General features: G+C 41.7%; 3 protein-coding genes across 5 annotated transcripts in view; 1 reads left to right on the forward strand and 2 right to left on the reverse strand.

The window, feature by feature from the left end:
- Positions 1-22,136, reverse strand: part of LOC135169869 (uncharacterized) — a 74,284-nt gene that overhangs the window by 49,497 nt on the left and 2,651 nt on the right. The window lies entirely within an intron of this gene.
- The window catches only part of LOC135169795 (uncharacterized), a 57,613-nt gene that overhangs the window by 33,052 nt on the left and 2,425 nt on the right, over positions 1-22,136 (reverse strand). The gene's annotated exons all lie outside the window — the stretch shown is intronic.
- Positions 11,039-18,367, forward strand: LOC135169868 (uncharacterized). The gene is made up of 2 exons (XM_064135257.1): positions 11,039-12,279; positions 12,347-18,367. Exons 1-2 carry the CDS (start codon positions 11,070-11,072, stop codon positions 16,654-16,656), a joined length of 5,520 nt encoding a protein of 1,839 aa, XP_063991327.1. The 5' UTR covers positions 11,039-11,069; the 3' UTR covers positions 16,657-18,367.

A 22,136-nucleotide genomic window follows, 5' to 3' on the forward strand; every position in this document is an offset into this window, starting at 1 on the left:
ATATTTTTAAAGAATTACTGAAAAACAAACAAATTGAATTTTACACTTACACCCCTAAACCAGATAAATTAAAATCTATAGTTATGAAGGACTTATACGGTGATTACTCTGACGAAGAAATCTTTGACGAATTAAAAAAATTGAAAATAGAAAACGTTGAAATATTAAAAGCGAGCAAATTAATTTTCAACAGGAAATCAAACCACTTCGGTTACTTAGTCCAATTATCAAGTAACTCCAACATAGCTGAAATCACTAAGATTAAAAAATTCCTCTTTCAAAAAATCAAATGGGAACCTTTGCGTAAAACCAAAATTTTCCAATGTAAACGATGCCAGAAGCTGACTCACGCGGCGGGAAGTTGCGCTCTTCCTTACCGATTTGTTAAATGTAGCGGCAATCATGAGCCGGGTAAATGTCATTTGAACAAAGATTCTCCCATAGAACTTTTGAAATGCGCCAACTGTGGTCAATCAGGACACCCTGCGAATTACAGGGGCTGCATTTATTTCAAAGAAGCTTTGAAAATTGTCAACTCTAATAAAAAAACTTCAGATCAGAACAGAATTGATAAAATCAAAGCGTACAGCAACAAAGTCACCCCCGGTATTTCATTCGCCGATATGACCAAACCAAAGAATACAAAAACATCTCAAGTTAATAGAAATCAGAGAGCACCCTCTCAAATCAATCTCCGACAGCCCAATCACAACAATCATAATATTAACGAAGATAATAATACTGATACAGAGATCATTCCAAAATGGGCAGACCCCATGAAGAATGATATTATTGCAGCAATAACTGCGTCCTTGAAACCCATCTCTGATCAGGTCAAGGCAAATAAACAAAATATTGATAAAATCCTAAAACACCTCAATCTAAATGGCGTCGAGAATCAATAATCATCAGTCACATCTTGACAATATAGATAATCCGATACTCATAAATGGATTAAATATTATTTCCATAAATGTCAACTCTATCGTCTCACAACAAAGACGTTTCTTTCTGCAGACTTTCATTGATAACAACAATGTCGATATCGCTTTAATTGGTGAAACCAAACTAAACATTAAGCATAAGGTTAGATTTGACAATTATACCATGATCAGAAGTGACAGATCTAATTCAAAGTTTTCAGGAGGTTCGGCGATAATTATCCGCAAAGATATTAATTTCAAAATAATAAATTACCCAAATTCAAGGGATAATCTCATTTTAGAATATTCTATTATAAAAATAGAAACTTCAAATTCCAAATCGCTGTTTGTCGTCAGTGTTTATGCCACGAACGCTATAAATAGGAAAGACGTCTTTCTGAGAGAACTGAACTTCTTATTTGAGGAACTCAGACTCTGAGACTTAAACAATTATTACATAATTATGGGAGATCTTAATGCAAGACACCATGCCTACGGGGATTTTTATAATAATTACAGAGGCCGACAGCTCCGGAACTGGGAACTCGCACGGGAGCATGAGTTGAAGTTAAATCTCATTTCCCCGAATGGTTTTACTTATATTCAGGCGCAATCGTTTCTTGACCTCGCTCTAATCGATACCAGACTCTATATCAAAAATCTAACAAATAACAAAATTCCCACGTTCAGCTATGATAGCGACCATAAAGCCTTAGCAATTCAAATCGAGTTGAATCACTCGATGAGTATTAATTTATCAAATTCTAATGAGAAACAATTTCACCTTTACAAAAATACAAACTGGAATACTTTCTCTGAATATCTCAAAAATAATTATCCCATAATCATCCCAAACAATCGTAACTTATCTAACGCTGAAATCGACGAATATATTCAAGAATTCACTAATTTTATCGTCACATCCATTGATTCCCAAGTCCCCAAAGGAACTCCCTGGGGCAACATATACAAATATTCTAATAAAAAAATTCTAAAATTACAAAAATTGAAGTCGAAGCTTTTAACATTATATCACAGATGTATAAAATCAGATCCAGGAAGGAACTGCACACAAACCTTACGAGTCCACGATTTACTAACTGCATGTAAAAAAAAGCTAAAATCGGCTTTCTCATCCGCAGTTGAAAAATACTGGCAAAACATTTATAAAAAGATTGACTTCAGAGACTCAAAAAAATTCATGCCAACTATCAATAACATTTTTAGACCCAAATTAAAACAAGAAATTAAAGAACTCAGAATTGATTCAAATAATGACTCACTAATTCATGAAACCAACTGTAACACTGACAATATCCCGATTCTAAATAACGAATTCATCATTAACAATGATACTGACTTGATTAACATAATGGGAGCACATTATCAACGAGTTAATTCACCCCGTTATCTTAATGAAGGTTCCCGCCTTAAAACTTTGATCGATTTTAAAATTCAAGAATTTCGCACTAATTTAAATTCAGATTTGAAAAATGGAGTTACCTTCACCACTTTCAACAACCAAAATATAGCTACGAAGCCCAGTAACGTAACGGATGCAGAAAAATATTTTACCGATGAATCAACAGTTAAATTAATCCTCAAATATCTTCCGAACAAAATCTCGAGTGGAATAGACAGAATCCCTCCGATAATTATTAAACATTTACCCCAAATAATGATAACACACCTAACTATAATAATGGACAACGCTTAGAATAATTATTATTACCCCAAAATTTGGAAAACTGCCATTGTTATCCCTATTCACAAAAAAGGGAAAAGTCACACCGACCCCGCTAGTTACCGACCGATCAGTATGACTCCCGCACTTAGTAAGATATTTGAAGCAGTCATCAACAACTCGATGATGTCTCACGTAAATAAAAATAACCTGATCCCAAACAATCAATATGGTTTCAGGAATCAACATTCAACACTACATGCAGTTAATAAATTACTTACAGACTTAAACAATCATTTATTTGAGAATAAAATGGTTGGTGCTGTCCTCCTGGATCTCGAAAAGGCTTTTGACAGTGTTTGGCTGAACGGCCTTATTTTTATCCTTATCAAGAAAAAATTTCCCTTACATCTCATTCGAACAGTCTGGGATATGATCCATGGTAAAGAATTTAGAGTGATAAATCATAATAACTCGTTGAGCTCAATCTTCAAAATAACAGAGGGCTTACAGCAAGGAACAATCAACTCTCCCTGTTTATTTTCCATCTTTACGGCTAACATGATCGATTCCTTTGATCTGAATTCTGGCAACGAGACTTACTCGATTGCATATGCGGATGACAGGATTGTCTACGCCGCTGGTCGTGACGCAAATGTTATCTCACGTAAATTAAATAATCTAATTGATAAAGTATGTAAATTATACTCTACATGGAACCTTAAGGTTAACCCTTCCAAAAGTGAGACAATCCTGTTTCGAAATCTGCACAAAAATATGTCTAAAAAACAAATTGCAAGCATTAAACAATATGAGATAAAAATCGTAGAGCAGTCCACGGGCGTAGAGTCTATTGTTCCTTACAATAATACAGTTAAATACTTGGTAATCCATTTGGATTACCTAATCCGTGGTTCCAAGCATTTTGATATCCAAATAGAAAAAGCTCGGAGTAGATTCAAGTCTCTGGGATTTCTATTTCACAATAAATTTATTAATAAAAAGGCCAGAGTAATATGCTATTTGTTACTCATCAGACCCCTTTTGACATACGGTTCTGAGATTCTTTGGAATATGGGCGCTCATCAGATCGAACGATTACGAGTTTTTGAAAGGAAAAGTCTGAGAACTTCTCTTTTTTTACATCGCTCCGAACATTCTAATTACTATCATAATGTCAGTAATAAAATTCTCTACAGCAGAGCTGAAATTCCAAGAATCGATAATTTTATTCTCAGATTAAGTCGAAATTACTATAATAAACTTAAAATCATCAAAAACGAAACTATTAATGCACTTGCGGAGTTCCCAGCAGACGAGGCTGTGGGAAGAGCTCGCTGTGGGTGTATAAAACCCCAATACTTCACGTATTATGATAGAATTGGTTTGTTTCAGGACGAACTGAACAGACCAGTCTTATTCCACATTAGCAGACATAAAAATAACAAAAAAATCCCCATAGACGATTTTGAAAATAAAGAATTTGTATATTCGAGAGACATCCCAAAAGTGGATTTTGAAGATTTCTCTAGAATAAATAAGCAATTTTGGTGGCTGAACCCGGGCGACAGGCACATGAGGGAATTGAAAATTCGCGAAGAACTCTTCAAACAATTGAATAAAAATAAAAATAAAGATAGACGTCGAAATCGATTTCACCGTCACAATTATCGTCCTCCTTAAAATTCTTTCTTTTTAAGTTAGAGTCGGATTAACATATATATCAGCTCAATAATTCATCGCAACAATGACTCATGATCAATGATTCATACATACTTAAGTGAACCAAAAGAATTGTATTCACAATTAGTGATTTTTTTTTTTTTTTATTTTTTATTTTTGTTTATTGATAAGGAAAGGGAAAAAAAAAGAAAAAAATCTCGTTCGTTTAACTCTAATCAAATTGCAAATACTGTTGTGCTTTTTTTTTTATACACCCAGGCAATCTTTATATACATACCTTTTTTTTTTTTTTTTAAGCACTTTATTATAAAACAACTTACTTGATACATTATATATTGTATAAACCTCACCATAGGATATACCCTGTTTCTGATTATTTTATATAAATACCATAGAGTATTACCGTTACGAAATAAGCTAGAGAGTCTCTACAGGCCAAAGTTTATATATCTTTTTTTTATTATAAAAGAAACCATTTTTTTTTATACTAGTTTTTAAGGTTTGTAAATATTGTAAATAATAACTGTTGTATTACGAATAAAAACTTGGTTAAAAAATAAAAAAAAATATATATGTGCCGTACGATCACTTCCCGTTTGGTGGGCCTGTGTGTAGGCACGTGAGTTATTTCGTTCTGATTGTGAGGGAACTTTCTGGAGTCCCGGACCGTTGATTGAGCGTGGTGGCGTCTCATCATTACCTCAGGCATTTATCGTTTTAAGATTTGATATTATATTTTTTTGGGGGATCTCTCGTGGGCAGAGATTCGTTGGGAATCAATTTATTTTGGGGACGTCCCGTACGTCCGAGTCCTGAAGGACTTTCAGTGAGTATTCCCTCACCGCATCTCTCTCCACTCCGATCAGTGTTAAGCTCGAACATCTCTCTCTCCGGTGTTATATTTTCTTTCTTCACAAAAAAAAAGAGAACATTCGTATTTGTTATAAGATTGTGATTTTGGGAGTTTTAATCGATGTGACATATCGACAGTGTGTGTAAAGTTAATTTATCTCGAGCCATGGGGGTCGGCTAAGGAATGTGAAGGTCGCGTGACCTCGCTAATGTTTTGGGTCATTTCGCTCCTTGTAATCACATTCCTTGGCCTGGGAGTTTTAATATCTACCATACCCGATTATTCAAGTCATCAGGTATTTAAGACAGATTTGGGCTACGGCCGTCTCGACCAATTGTTATCTAAATTCCGACACGCTGATGGTCAGCATTTCGACTATTTCTAATTTAATATTTGATGAACGGCAAGTGGGTTTGCTAGCCCACTTGTCCCGAATTATAGTTTCTGGTTGTTTTGTGTTATAATCTTGACTCGAGTCACGATCTCCGGTGTCTGATCTAAGGGGATTTTATTTTCAATTGACCGATGACTGTTTTTTTTTGTATCGAGACTACTGATGACTGATTATTAAACATTGTGCCCCCCGCAAATTTCTCGAGTGTGTTTCTGTGTTTTCTTTTATTTATTTATTGTTCCGAGCAACCCCAGTCGCATCCCCTTTTCCAGTTTCGGTGGTTTAAAACTCTCCGCACTGAGCGCCGGGAGGAATCCGAGGCTGCCTAAGGGAGAAGGATTTTAACGGTGGTCATTCCGCATAATGACCTGGCGCCCAACCTATGGTTGTTGATTTGGTTCTGAGGTGTTAAGGTGCCAGAGGGCGGGCGGACGGACGGAGGGTTCCGTGAACCTCCCGAAATACGTCACAGTGTATACTACCCCCTGTTCGTCAAGATCCACCATATATGAAAATCCCATTAAATGAAGTCGAAAAACGGTTAGGATTTATGTGTAGCGTCAATCTTTGGGTCGATTTTTTCAGCTATGACGAACTGACAATTAATATGCGTCAGCAAAAAGATGAAGTCTACGGAAATCTTTTATTACGTTTGAGGGTTGGTAGTATGACAGCTGAAGACGTCGCATTATTGGAAACGCAGAAACTTGACATCAGCTCATCAAAAACTTCAAATCACATCCATCTTCTAGCTCTGTACAGAGGAAATTTGCCACCAGACGCGGTGTGTTTACGAGCAACAGGTTAACAATGCGAATGTTTGAATACCATAATGTTGGAAGAAATTCATACAGAAGAGATAGAGTTCAGACGGAACTCGCGACGGTCGACTTTCTGAGGAAGAAAGCAATGAAAATTATGGACAAGGCAGAAGAGGATGACCGTTCATCTGCTGGATTAGCGAAAATCATAACTATCAAAATTGGAGCCCGAATCATATTAAGACGAAACATTGATGTGACCATCGGTTTAGTCGATGGAACAATTGGTGCTGTAACATCTATCACCCAATCCATTGTGAAAGCAAAAGAATACATCAACTCTATCACCATAAAATTGGAATCTGGGCAAGAATATGCAATTGAACGTTGAGAGGTGAAATTTGAAATCATGAACGGAGCATTTATTTCGAGACGACAGTTTCCAATTTGTCTGAGCTATGGAATTACAATGCATAAAAGCCAGGGTTTGAATTTACGCAATGCTATCATGGATATAGGACAAACAATATTTCCTTGTGGTCAAACTGACGTTGCTTGGCAGAAGATGGATCAACTTTGATCCATCTTCTGCCAAGGCATCGATCTCAGCGATTGATGAATATAATAGACTTAGAACGCAATAAAGACCTGAATTTGTACGAATGTCACGGTACGAATGTCACGAGGTATGTGATATCCAAGCGGCTTTCGAAAGTGGATCCATAGACGAAACACAACTCCCGAAAACAACGTGGAGTAGTATTCCATCTGTTCGCGGCCTATGCAATTATAGTGGCGGGTCTACTTACGCAAATGCAATCAGGCAATGCATATTTCACTCCTCAATATTATGACAAGCATTGTTACTGACACCTGATGATGAACGTGCAGTGATGAATGAACTTCATCGAGAATATAAAGACGGGTCGAAAGCATTGTGTGCTGTTACCATCATAGGATTAGCTGGTAGTCAATTTCGTCAGAATTCGGAGAATTCAGAGGAGGATCCAATGATATTCCTGGAGAATCTACGTCCAAAAATAACCCAATTTCAGAAGTATATGCAACACGCAGTGACGCATCTCAATCGATGTAAAGTATGTGATTATACGAAAAGGTATAAAGAGACTCATGTGGTGATAAGTTTATGTTTGCATGGCGTGAAGGAACCTGTATCTTTAAATGAATTAATGGAAAAATCGTTGGCGAAATGGCATGACATCCTTGAATATTGTGATAATTATGGTAAAATTACAGAAATTTGGCGAAAAACGAAGATTACTAGTACAAATGAAGTATTGATTATCAAATTGAATATTTTTTCATTCAATAGTAAGAAGTTTAGACAGAAGACTAGCAAATGGAAGCTGAAAGCCAGTCCAACAACTACACTTAATGTTTGTGTTCCGACGCGAATGTGTGCAAAATGAAAATAGGCTAATCTTACAGCCTTAGGGAATTCCCCTTTTGGGTCTGTCCCCCATTAAAAATTCTCTGTCCTCTCCTTTTTCCAAATTCCCACATTCGCCCCCAACACCTTTATCAGTCTAGCCATAAAGGTGAAGACAGGCTAAATTAAGATTTGCTTTTATGGTTCACATTTGGTGACCAAATATATACATTTTACTATTTTTCCACTTTCTTGTATTTATGCCTTGGATGCCTTTATGGCTGGGTCAATCCTCACACCAACTTTCCTCAGTCTGCCATTTATGACGCCTCTCCTGACCCTCGGACCCTTTGGGCCTCATTCCCCGCATACTCTAAGTACTTCCTATCTTCATTTTCCTCCGAGAAAATTCCTCCAATAAAATGGCCTTTCCAATCTGCAAGTGACCAATCACGTCTCCTTTTATTCATTCCCACCCCTTGCAGAATTTCCTTTTTCAAAACTCCTTACCTTCCACACAGTCAGTTCCGACTACGATTTCACCGTGGACCCAGCCATTTTTTCTACTTGCGCGTTCCTATTCTATTCATTTTCTATTAATTTGTACATCTCTATATTGAGAAGAATATAGTTTACTTTTAATATCAGTGTTGTGTTAATTAATTATTCGCATTGACGTTTCGCCCTTTTACTGCTCGTGTGGAAAAATAGTTTTCTACCCGACAGTTTGTAAGAAGTCGTACTACGTCAATAGAGCTGTTTTACATGATGAAGTCCAAGGGAAAGACCATTATAGTGGTGTTTTGAAAGGTCACAAGAGTGAGTGGATACATGTTGATGATTTGACCATTGACAAAATACGATGGCCAAGACACTCGCAGGACATTTATCTTTTGTTTCTAGAGCAAAGTAAATTCAAATAAGGTGTGATATTGTCTGGAGTCTTTTTTTATGACACGAGTCGTGTGATACGTAACTCAATCTGGTAGAGTAGATTGTAATGGACCCGAGCGGTTGGGTTCGGGTTCCGGGGTTCACACTCGCGGATAGAGGATAGGAGCAGATATCTTCAATTGATTAACTATCTTTATTGGTTATTTCCCAAATTTATTAACAATTAAAGACTCGCTCTGAGACACAGAGTATCAGGCGAGTATAAGTACAAAAGAAGTAACTCCTTATGAATGGTATTCGGATAACTGGCCCAGAGAATACGAGTCCTCGAGTATTTATTGTCTCGTGGATTCGTATTACATCGCACGGTGCCGCGCTAGAGGCCAGTTCGAGGCGTAAAGCGCTGACGCTGCGCCCCAGTTATCTACATAAGTTGAATATACGTGGATTTATCCACATATATTCATTACCTTTTATTTTCCTTTCTTCATATGTTTTGCATTCCGAATAATACGTGCCACTTTCGTGTCCTCGTATTCTCCGGATTACGAAAGTGAAATGTTATGGCATTTTGGGGCATAACAAGATACTAGAAGTTTACTTCTCCTGGTTTGGAAAAATGATTGAAATCTCGTGACATCAACTTAGGTTAGTATCTTGAAAGCCATCATTAGAACATGCCTTAGAATGCAACAAAAAGAGGGAACAACTACAGTGCAAAATCGTATCAACCATCCATGTGATAAATCATCAAGTGAGTTTATGACTGATACCTATGCGTCAACATTATCAAAGGACGTAAGATCAACAACTAGACAAGCCCGTGAACCCGTTATTGTAATGAAATCGAAAAACTCATCTGATGTGAACGTAATCGAGAAAGTTACAAAAAAGAAAATCGATGTAACTTAATTGAATATTCGGGAATGCTCTATGAAGAAATCTGACAATGGGAAAGGTGTCGTAGGATGTAGTAACGAAGAAGATAGATAACAGATAACAGATCCGTTAGAAGCAGGCTAGGGAACTGATTATTCTGTTGTTGTTTGGAAAAGTTGCAATTTGAAAGTAAAAATGATAAATATTGATTTATGTCATCAAGAAAAATCCAACGAGGAATTGGTCCAGATTATTCTAAAACAAAATAAGCTGGATTGCCTTGATATTCCGAATGACATCAAGTTATTGAGTAAATGGCCTAGAAAAGTACAATAATATGTCAATCATTATAGAAGTCAATGAATGATCACACCAGAAAATACTCAGTACAGGTATCTTATATATTGGATGGAATAAGTGCCAAGCTCTTGATTATATAAAAATTACACGCTGTTTTGGATGCTGGGGTTTTTTCCATATTGCTAAATGTTCAAAATCCCGCGGTCAATTCAGGATGACCAACCGGACGACCTCGGCCAATCACCCTTGACCATCGTAACGAGAGGTCACGATCGAATTCGGGATCGTTACGATGGTCAGTACGCCATCATCTATCATTCGGACAGGACATACGGTGTGTCTTACGGGTAATTCCACCGGGGAATTTTGGCTACCAACGGATAACCAACGGGGTTAGATCGGCAAATTAAACACGGCGGAATTACAGTCCACTATTAATTAGAAAAGGCGAATAGTTTTTTACCATCACGGAGTGCACACAGTGTATATTTATTTTAACCAATAAATCGGAACATTATCACACCACGTGCCAATTATTCGCCTTTCCCGGAACTTCCTCACCCACCATCCCATCCGGCCCAAATCATCCCGGAAACTCATAATAAAATAAACATTGGTCCTTCGAGCCGGATTCGGGAGTGAAGTGTGTGAAGTGCATCGGAAAACTCATCGTGGGAATTCTACGTCGGATAAAGGACGCCGGCCACGCGGTAATCTACGGGGCCCACTTCATAGAACCCACGGACTCGGCGAGGACATCGGCCAAATTCCTCAAGGGATTACGCACGGGACAATAGCAACGGGCTTTGTTTACATCGGATTACCCGAGAGGTATCAAGGTCGAACACATCGGGCGCTCAACTCGGCATCGAGCGCGTTATCGATCGACGAGCGGTCGGTAACACATCGGCGGTTACTAACAACAGTCGGTAAATACTTACCAACCAATCGGTAAGTCAACCATCAGCGCTTATACATCCCGTGTCAACGCATGCGACAATCATCAAATAAGGGATACACAGTTAGTTGGGTCCAAATTTATTAAATTTAAATTACAATTTAAAGGGACCTTCATCAGTAACAATGGAACGAGATCCCTCCGAACTATGGACCACGATGATGGAAGAGAATGACCGGATTCTCGCATCGATGGGAATTTCGGAGGATCCCACAACGGAAATTCCCGGCAACGCATCGGAGGAGGCCTCCTCCAAGGAACTGGTATCGGAGCCGGTTACCAAGACTAGGAGGTCTATCACACCTTGGCCCAGTAGTGTGGAAAACCGGATCCGGATCCAACTAACTCGGATGAGATCTCTACGGGAGATCACGGAAAGGCTGCGGAGCGAAGAGGCAGGAGCCCTTCGCTATGATGAGCTCCAATCAAATCGGATCGTGGTAGGGGACACGTGGTCCAAATTCTCGGCCTACCACGAGAAGCTGATTGAGGAATCAGGCGAAGAAGTAATGGACCACCCTTACTTCGCCGAAGATATGTTCGCCCAGGCGGACAGAATTTATAGGAAGGCGATGGACGAGCTAGGCCGTAGAGCGGCTAGTCTCCCACAACGCGGATCGGGAACTCAACAGGGATCCTCAACCAGCCATTTGGAACGATTACAGGTGCCGGAGTTCCACGGCACCTACTCGGAGTGGAGAAACTTCCACGACGCCTACGTATCACTTGTCCACAGCCAGGCCGGCTATTCGGATATGGACAAGATGATACGGCTAAGGAAGGCGCTAAAGGGATCGGCGGCAGAGCTCATCACCAACATCGGGACGGGAGCTGCCCACTATGAGACAACCTGGAAGAAGCTCGTAGCCCGGTACGAGAACCCACGGCTGATAATGGCAGCTCATCTAAATCGGCTGTTGAAATTAAAGGACGTGAAGGAGCTATCGTCGAAGAGTCTCCTTCAAGTAATCGACGCGGTTACGGAATCGCTCACGGCTCTCAAGAACCTCGGGGCACCGACAGAATGGTGGGACATAATGATCTGTCACCTAATTAGGAGGTCTCTTGATCGGAACTCCAGCCAGGACTGGGAGCTGAAGCTGGGAGACTCCACAGATCCCCCGCAGCTGGAGACCTTCCTCGAGTTTCTCAGGGCCCGAGCAAGGGCCTGGGAAAATATCGAGAGGGAAGGGGAAAAGCTGACATCGGAACGGCCGAAACAGTCAGCAAAGGTCCATCACGGAACATCATCGGGACCATCATCAGAGGTTAAGGGAACCTCGAACAAAAGGACGGCATGTGTGGCCTGCGGAGGGCCACACTGGATTGGACCGGAGTGTGCCAAGTTCTTCGGCATGAATGCCGTTCAAAAGAGGCAGTTCCTCGTAGACGAGGGACTGTGTTACAACTGCTTGGGACCTCATCGGGCAACAAAATGCAAGAGCACCAGGAGGTGTCGCCATTGCAACGGGTTGCATCACACTCTCATCCACGAGAGGAGGCACGATACGCCGGAAAACTCAACAAAGGCCAGCACATCTTCGGAGCCTAGCACGAGCGGTTAAGTAGCTCTTTATTATACACTATAATAAATATCGGCTACCTTAACCGCTGTGTACGTTGACAGGAAACATCACGGGAACCGGAACCGGAGCGAGCATCAAGGCGGTTCCTGTCAACGAACAACCGGGACCAGCATCACGCCAGGACCAACAACACGGCGCATCACCATCGGGGAAGAGGTCGACGACCTCTCAGATTCATCTCGGGGAATCTTATAACTCGGAAGTGTACCACCACTCGGAAAATCTACCGGAAAAACAGCAATATTCGGGTGATCATCAACATTCGGCGGAAAATCAATTCGGACAGAAATCCCATGAAGAAGCCATGCCTCGTGAAGAGGAACCACACTCGGAGAAGCAACCGGACAATCACCACGGGGATCAATATCAATCGGAACCGCAGTCGGTCAATCAGGTGGACACGCGCAACGTACTGGAAGCTCAACAGAGCTGTCAGCAGGGAAATCAACTGGTCGTCCTGGCAACGGCAAGGGTTATTGCCCTGAATCACAACGGATATTCAAGACCAGCAAGGATCCTCATCGACCAAGGCTCAGAAGTGTCATTGGTATCTGAGCGCTTGGTCAATCAACTACAATTGAAAAGGAGGTCCTCATCACTATCAATTGTCGGCATCGGAGAGACTTCCTCGGGAAGCACGCGTGGGGTTGTGTCATTCGACTTACAACCGAGACACAATTCTACTGCGTTGCTCAACTTGGAGGCTCACATCATGAGCAAGCTCACGGCAAAGATCCCACCATTTGCCTGTGACACACGGACTCCCCAGGAACTTTGGGAACTCAATTTGGCGGATCGGACATTCATGCAACCTGGGGCTATCGACATAATCATCGGAGCTGATTACTACGGAAAAATTATCACGGACGGAATTATGAGATACAACGGAACAGGTCTCATAGCCCAGCAGACATCTTTTGGCTGGGTAGTGTCGGGGCCAGTCTGCTGTACAGGCTGCGCTAAGAAGCGGTCACTGAGGGTGACCACACGGACCATCAACCAACAATTATTGGACTGCTTAAAGAAGTTCTGGACGCAGGAAGAAATACCGGACAACCCATCAACGGTGATGAGTAAGGCTGATGCAGAATGCGAGCAGCATTTTGTGGAAACTCATAGAAGAGACGCAACGGGACGGTATACAGTACGTCTACCGTTTAAATCATCGCCTGCCGTCCTAGGGGATACAGCATCGACGGCTCGGATTCGCTTACAGAAGCTCAACAGGCGATTGGCGGCAGATCCACAGGCTCATACACTATACCGGAAATTCATTAAGGAGTATGAGGCCTTGGATCACATGCAACGGGCACCATCGACGTCAGAGACACGGTTGGCATACTACTTGCCTCATCACGGAGTGCTGAGACCGGATAGCACGACGACCAAACTAAGGGTCGTATTCGACGCTTCACATCGAAGCTCTACGGGAGTGTCACTGAATGATATCCTTCATTCAGGACCAAAACTTCAAACGGAGTGCTCTGACGTCCTCATCTGGCTTCGTCGGCATCGATTAGTCTTCGGAGCGGACATCGAGAAAATGTTCCGCCAGATTCGCGTCCATCAGGATGATTGGGACTATCAACGAATCTTCTGGAAGGACGACGACGGCCAGATCATCGAATATCGGTTAACAACGGTCACTTACGGGACCAGCTGTGCACCATGGCTGTCTCTTCGGGTGCTGAAGCAGCTGGCAATCGATGAAGCTCATCGATTTCCTTTGGCTTTACCAACGTTCGCACGGGGGCGATACGTTGACGATATCTACGGAGGTGCAGAAACCGAAGAGGAATTGGAAAAAATAATCAAGGATCTAATCGGACTCTGCATGGCGGGCGGCATGCCATTGCAGAAATGGTGCAGCAACGCGCCACGGACACTCGGACAACTCGGAATATCGGCGGAATCAGCTCCAACTATCGAATTCGGGGAATCATCAGTGAAAGTGCTGGGCCTCTGCTGGCAGCCTCAGACAGACACTTTTCACTTCAAGGCAAGAAACTTCAGCGGAGACACCATCACCAAACGCGTAATCCTGTCCGAGATTACGCAAATTTATGATCCTTTGGGACTAATAGCACCGGTCACCATCACGGCAAAGATATTTATACAAGAATTGTGGCTGCTCAAGCTCGACTGGGACGAGCAAATACCAATGCCACACACTAAACGGTGGAGAAGTTTCAGGGAGGAACTTCAACGGCTGAGCAGCCTATCAATACCACGATGGCTACATCTTTCATCGGGAAAGAAAATACAACTTCACGGATTTGCGGACGCATCGACCCTGGCAATGGGTGCATCGGTCTATCTTCGATCCTGGTCAGCATCATCGGGAGTCAACGTCAACTTGGTTTGTGCCAAAACCAAGGTGGCTCCCCTCAAGAAGATGACCATTCCACGGCTGGAGCTCACGGCAGCTGTCATGGTCACAAATCTAATGGCCTATGTACAGCGAGCTCTGGAACTTGACGATGCGGAGCTCTACTCATGGAGCGACTCATCAGTAGCCATCGCATGGATCAACGGAGATCCATCACGGTGGAAGGACTTTGTGCAGAACAGGGTTCTCAAGATCCAAGAAACCCTGCCTACTGCCAAATGGAATCACATCAACGGCAAGGAGAATCCAGCGGACTGCGCATCAAGAGGAATATCACCAACGGAATTGCGGGAGCATCATCTCTGGTGGACTGGACCATCATGGCTTGTCCAACCACCAGAACAATGGGTAGCAGCATCAACGGAATTAGCATCAACCTCGGAATTAGCATCAGTGGTGGCAATGGAGGCGAAACCACCCACCATCAGCTCATACCCAGTGCACATTGTCGACGAAGATGCACTGATCAATCGGATTTCGTCATGGAACAAGCTAGCTCGAATCACAGCCTGGGTGAATCGAGCAATAAACAAATTCAAGGGACAACCAACACCGGATTCTCCACAACTCGGAACTACGGAAATAGAGGACGGAAGACTGTTCTGGGTTAAGTACACCCAACAGCGATACTTCGGACGGGAAATCACCACATTGAAGGCTGGAAGATCACTGGCAGCCAAGCATCGTATGGCGACGCTGACGCCATACCTGGAGAACGACGTCATGCGCATGGGCGGACGTCTTCGGAATTCAACATTGGACCCGGAGGAGAAGAATCCAATTATTCTCCCACGTCACTCACCGCTCTCATCACTTATCATTGCGGAAGCTCATCAGAGGAGCTTCCACGGGGGAACGCAACTCACGTTGGCACACATCCGGCAGAGGTACTGGATCATCGGAGGACGGGCACCAGTACGCTCACACATATTAAAGTGCGTCATCTGCGCACGTCATCGAGCTGTGCGAGCTCAACAGCTGATGGGACAGCTGCCATCGCGACGAGTGACACCATCACGAGTCTTCCTTCACTCAGGAGTAGACTTCGCCGGCCCAATCAACATCCTGAGGTGGAGAGGCTCCGGGGCAGGCAAAACGATGTACAAGGCGTACATTTGCTTATTTGTCTGCTTCGCCACATCCGCCACACATTTGGAACTGGTCACAGACCTCACGGCGGACGGATTCATCGCAGCGTACAAGCGATTTACGGCAAGACGGGGAATTTGCGCGACCCTGACCAGTGACAGGGGATTAAACTTCATCGGGGCAGAAAAGGAATTACGGCAAATCATCCACCAGGCATCTAGCGAATCGGCAACCATCAGGAACTGGCTAGCAACAAACGGAACGGAATGGAGATTTAACCCGCCCTACTCGCCACACATGGGAGGCAAGTGGGAGGCCGCGGTTAAATCCACGAAACATCACCTACGGAGAGTGATAGGAACTTCAACTCTGACGTACGAGGAATTTACGACTCTTCTGACTCAGGTTGAAGCCATCCTGAACTCGCGGCCACTCTGCCCGATAAATAACGACCCGCAAGACACCACGGCATTGACACCAGGGCACTTCATCATCGGCGGATCGCTGACAGCGATTCCAGAACCAAGTCTGGAACACATCAACACGGATCGGCTAAACAGGTGGCAACTTATCACGCAGAAGGTGCAGAACTTCTGGGACCATTGGGCACGCGAGTGCGTGCATCGATATCAACAAATCTATCGGTGGAGGAAACCAACGGACGACATTAAAATTGGGACGTTGGTTCTCATATCAAATGAGCAGGAACCGCCAACCAGATGGCCCCTGGCTCGAGTCATCAGGATCCACCCGGGACGGGACAACTTGACCAGGGTTGTCACACTTTGGAAGGGCAACAAGGAAACGCAGCGGGCAATCCATCGATTGGTACCACTACCAATCAACGGCGACCTACTGGAAGGTCAAAATTAAACGGACAGTCTACATCGTCACCCAGGGGGGTGACGCAGGGCGGGCGGTATGTTCAAAATCCCGCGGTCAATTCAGGATGACCAACCGGACGACCTCGGCCAATCACCCTTGACCATCGTAACGAGAGGTCACGATCGAATTCGGGATCGTTACGATGGTCAGTACGCCATCATCTATCATTCGGACAGGACATACGGTGTGTCTTACGGGTAATTCCACCGGGGAATTTTGGCTACCAACGGATAACCAACGGGGTTAGATCGGCAAATTAAACACGGCGGAATTACAGTCCACTATTAATTAGAAAAGGCGAATAGTTTTTTACCATCACGGAGTGCACACAGTGTATATTTATTTTAACCAATAAATCGGAACATTATCACACCACGTGCCAATTATTCGCCTTTCCCGGAACTTCCTCACCCACCATCCCATCCGGCCCAAATCATCCCGGAAACTCATAATAAAATAAACACTAAACATTATAGAAAAAATGAAATTTGTGGAAAATGCGCTGATCGTCACTCAACTCAAGGCTGTACTAATGATAACTTAAAATGTCTAACATGTAAGAACGATAAAAACGGTTTGAATCTCACTGAATCACATGCAGCACTCCGGTAAGGATAAAAACTGCCCATCGTACAAATTTTTTTTAGAGAAACACAGACAAATGAACTCAATCATAAAGTAAAAAAACATTATTTTCATAGAAATAGACAACTGTTGATAATTTATATGAATGTCCGTAGTTTAATCGAAAATAAAGACGAGATTGACCAATTAATAATAAAAGAGAAGAAGCCAGCAATTTTGGCTTTTAGTGAGGTTAGAGTTACTGATGAAATAGAGGATGATGAAATTTCAATACCAGTATATGCTATTATCAGATGTAACTCAGAAAAGAGAACAACACGAGGAGTTGTGTTATATATAAAAACCAAAATCAAACTTGTGAAAATTGTGAATAGTAAGATTAAAAGTAATTGTTGGTCCATTGGAATAAAAATTGTAAGTGACATATTTAATCGAGTACTAATAGTGACATATCACTCCTCAAGTGCGAGTGACCCATATTTTATTACCTATATAGAAGACATTTGTGAATCTGTTGAGAGACAGCAAAATTGTATTTGTGTTGGGGATTTTAATATCGATTTAAACACCGATCGATATTATTCGAGAAAATTGAACAATGTCCTCGCAGGACTGGGAATGAAGCAATTGATAAAGGAGCCAACGAGAATTGATGTAAATAGTGCAACGACAATTGATCTATTATTTAGTATAATACTGAGGTCAATGCTAGTGTAATACACAACCCAAAAATAACGGATCATGCAATGATCGAATTTAGCCTTGGAATGATTACGATCGATCATACGATAAGCAGAAGAAAAAGCCGAGACTTTAAAAATGCCAACGATAACATTTTTAAAGAAAATTTGAAGATGAATTTACAACTATAACGTGGTGGATTTTTACTAACATAAAAATGGACTAGTTAATCCGCCCTTTTCCCTTGACAGTCCAAAAACGGAACAAATGCTCTGAAGGGCGCCAGTTGTTCTTTGTCTCGACGGGAACAACAAACCGAGAAACATAATCGAAGCGGATAACTCACGACAACGAACTAAAAATTCTAACTATAACGTAAACTTAATAACTTAAAACTAAAAGGTCAAGGGAAAGGTGGTATTTGCTCACGCTGCTCAGGATGTAGGTTGTGGAGAGAGGGGTGGTTCGGGGTGTGCTGGTCACTGGTCGTTCAATTCTATAAATTCAAAACTCAACACATATTTAATATTTCTCTACGGAACTATATTTTTCAGTTTCCGTTCATAATAACAAAAATACCATTTTATCTAATATGGCAAATCTCAATTAAAATGTAAACATAATCCCTATATTTTTGTGTGAGAGAGAGAGAGAGAGAGATCCAAACTTTAATCTATTGTTACGTATCCCCCTTCGAAGACTTATTCATTTGTCTATGATCTGAACTTCGGGAGAATCACGACTGTCTTTTGGATATAACATTAGTCTTTTGTGTCTCTCTTCGGAGCTCTGACGTGTCACATCGTAATACTCTTTGTAACTAATAAACCGCCCCAAATATTTATCAACCTGTGTCGTCTTTATTCTCCGCTGGATATAACATTGGTGTCAGAAGTGGTTTTAATTAAAACCTACGAGCCTAAAAAAAAAAGGGAGTGAAGTGTACAACTGTCAGAAAAAAATTAATCTTTTAAAATCGCTCTATCCTTCCGGCACTATTAATTGGACTATTTACTTTTGGATTTCTGTTAACAAATTTTTGGAATTATTAAATGTGACGTCAAGCGGTGGAAAATTATTTTTCTCCTTTATTGGTGAGTCACTTCATTTAAATAATTATGTCGGGGAGAGGAAGGCGGAGACGAGCCACCTTGGAAGAGCGTCATGCTCCTTTGGTTCCCCCCCTATCACCCTCATTCACCACTGGATGACGAAATACTCCACCATAATCCGACTTGTCGAGAAATTGAAGATTTGGGCAATCAACTTCGCAATGAATTCCAAAATCAATTACGGGACGCTGTAAATAGTATCAGAGAAGTTATTCGACAAGAGAGAGAGGAAGAACGCCGAACTTGTCGCAATGACTCATAATATCCATGGAACCTTTCAAAACTGTATACCAGGAAATCAGGCAATTCCTATCGTTCTCGATGTCCACCAGAACCCTACTCCAGAGATCCCAGGAAATTTTACAGCCGATAACAATCAAACTGTTCCTGTCAATCCTGAACAACATCTTTCTGGGGAACTCCCTCATCCAAACATTCCAGGAATTAATGCAAGTCCACTTTCAAATGTAGTTCAACCTGCAGTGATACTTCAATGCCCTACAATGTTTTCGTCGGCTCTGCAACCGGGTACTTCGAGGGAACCAAACACGTCACAATCAGTTCCAGCAGTCCTAGACATGACTCTTCAACATGGAACGGAAGCGCCGATTCCTCCTGGTCCTCCCCAGTTTACCCCTGGTCAATCCCAGTACCCTCCAGGGAACCAAGTGCCACCATACCCTCCTCCGAGGAATACAACAGATAACATTCTAAATTATTTCTCTTCTCACTCTTTTGCTTTTGCTAATTGTAATGATGCTGCACATGCTAACGCTAATCCTTTTCCTCACATCAATAATTTAGACTCAATCAAGCAAGACAAAATTTGCTTCATTGACGAATTAACTCAACCAAATTTCAATATTTCTAGATGTTTTCAGGTGAAAAATGAAACTCAAGATCCAATTCTTGCTTTGGAATTGAAAGGAAAAATTAATGATCATTCTTGCTTTATGACAATTGACACAGCTAGTGACATTACATTAATTAACCCTAAACTTTTGAACAACAATCTGACTGGTCTAACAAACTCTACCAGAAGGATCAGTATTATCACTGTTTCTAGCGAACATTTCCCTTATCAAGCTATCAAAGAAATTGAAATTTCCATCGGAAATTTTTCTATTGTACTTAACGCGGGCTTCGCAATTATAAAAGAAGATTGTATTCTTGGCTTAGATTTTCTCTACAAATCTGGCCTCTTACAAGACTTCCAGTCGATTGTTAAGAGAAAATTTGACATTGATAACCCTAAGAAAACTGTTTTTTATCAAACGAACGATTTCGAAAGGAATCTCTGGATTTTCCCCAAATATTCATAAATTTTTGCTTCAACTATTTGAAAATTCATGTGAGTTATTAAATCCGAAAGAACAGAGAGTATTCAAAAGCTTTCTTCTAACTTATCAAAAGCGCTTTTCCTCCAGTTCTACTGACTTAGGGAGATATCCAGGAGCTAAACACGTAATTGACTCTGGGAACTCGAATCCAATCAAACAAAATCATCGCAGAGTCCCATTCCATTACCGCGACAAAGTTTTTGATCTCCTTGAGGAAATGAAAGAACAACAGGCTCAAGATCCAATCCTCCGCATGGTGATCGATTCAAAAAAAAACGGAATCAACGTCCTGACTGACATGAAATCTCTCACCTTGGCTCAGATGTGAAGCTCTACCTCCTCTATTGGGATTCTCTCGAATTGATAGGTGATACTCTCTACCGTCGATGGGAATCCAACGACAAATCCAAAATTACTCTTCAAATTATTGTTCCTAATTCTTCGAGAAAAGAAATACTCAAGACCGCACACTCTTCTCCCCTTGGTGGCCATTTCAAAGTCAACAAAATGCTAGATAATATTCGGAAACGTTTCTATTGTACTTCTTGTAAAATTGATGTTGAGAATTGGTGCCGCAGATGTTCTGTTTGTTTCAGTCGAGATGGCCCAGCACAACGAGCCAGAGGGGAATTACAGCTTTATAATGTCGGCTTTCCTTTTGAGAGAATAGCAGTTGACATTTTAGGTCCTTTACCAAGAACTATTAGTAACAATCGGTTCGTCCTTGTAGTCACTGACTATTTTTCTCGTTGGCCTGAAGCAATCCCGCTTCCAAATCATCGGGCAGCTACTATCGCTGAAGCTTTGGTAGTCCATGTTGTTTCACGTTTTGGAATACCTCTAGAAATCCACTCCGATCAAGGAAGAGATTTTGAATCCGGAATTTTCTCCTCACTTATGAAGCTATTAGGTATTCATAAAACGCGTACCACCCCATTGCATCCACAATCCAATGGTATGGTTGAGCGTTTAAACAGAACTATCCTTAACTACCTCGCTAAATTTATCAATGACAATCAGAATTCATGGGACAAGTGGCTTCCATTATTCCTTCTCGCATATCGTTCCTCCAAGCATCAAACCACCCAATTCACTCCAGCAAAGTTAATATTCGGTAGAGAATTGCGACTTCCTCTAGATTTGCTTCATGGTAACCCATCATTCAATAACTCTAACAATCTCGGAAATTTACCTGATTACATAGATCAGTTGCAAGAGCAATTGGTGAACACCCATAATCAAGTCAGAGAAAATTGGAAAATCAAAAGCGACAAAATGAAATCTAAATTCGATTTAAAAGCTCACATGATATACTTTACACCTGGTCAGAGAGTTTGGCTCTTTGCCCCCAAGAGAGTCAAAGGTCGATGTCCAAAAATTCAAAAAAGTTGGGAGAAAACATATGTGATCCGATCCAAACTAAATGATGTTGTGTATCAAATTCAGAAATTCCCTAAAGGAAAATTCAAAATAGTACATGTCAACCGTCTGTGGCCAGTGGAACATGATGATCTAGAATGATTATTATCCTTCAGTGCCCCATCACTTATGTCTGTTGTAGCAGACGGGCCCCATCACTTATGTCTGTTGTAGCAGACGGGCCCCATCACTTGTGTCTGTTGTAGCAGACTGGCCCCATCACTTGTGTCTGTTGTAGCAGACTGGCCTGATTACTTATGTCTGTTGTAGCAGACGGGCCTCATCACTTATGTCTGTTGTAGCAGACGGGCCCCATCACTTATGTCTGTTG

Source organism: Diachasmimorpha longicaudata, chromosome 15 (assembly GCF_034640455.1).
Source record: "Diachasmimorpha longicaudata isolate KC_UGA_2023 chromosome 15, iyDiaLong2, whole genome shotgun sequence".
In the NCBI taxonomy this organism is placed as follows: domain Eukaryota; kingdom Metazoa; phylum Arthropoda; class Insecta; order Hymenoptera; family Braconidae; genus Diachasmimorpha; species Diachasmimorpha longicaudata.

Coding starts and splice junctions, on each gene's coding strand:
- LOC135169868 (XM_064135257.1), top strand. CDS start 11,070: ATGAGATCTCTACGGGAGATCACGGAAAGGCTGCGGAGCGAAGAGGCA. Junction 12,280..12,346: donor TTCGGAGCCTAGCACGAGCG/GTTAAGTAGCTC, acceptor GTACGTTGACAG/GAAACATCACGGGAACCGGA.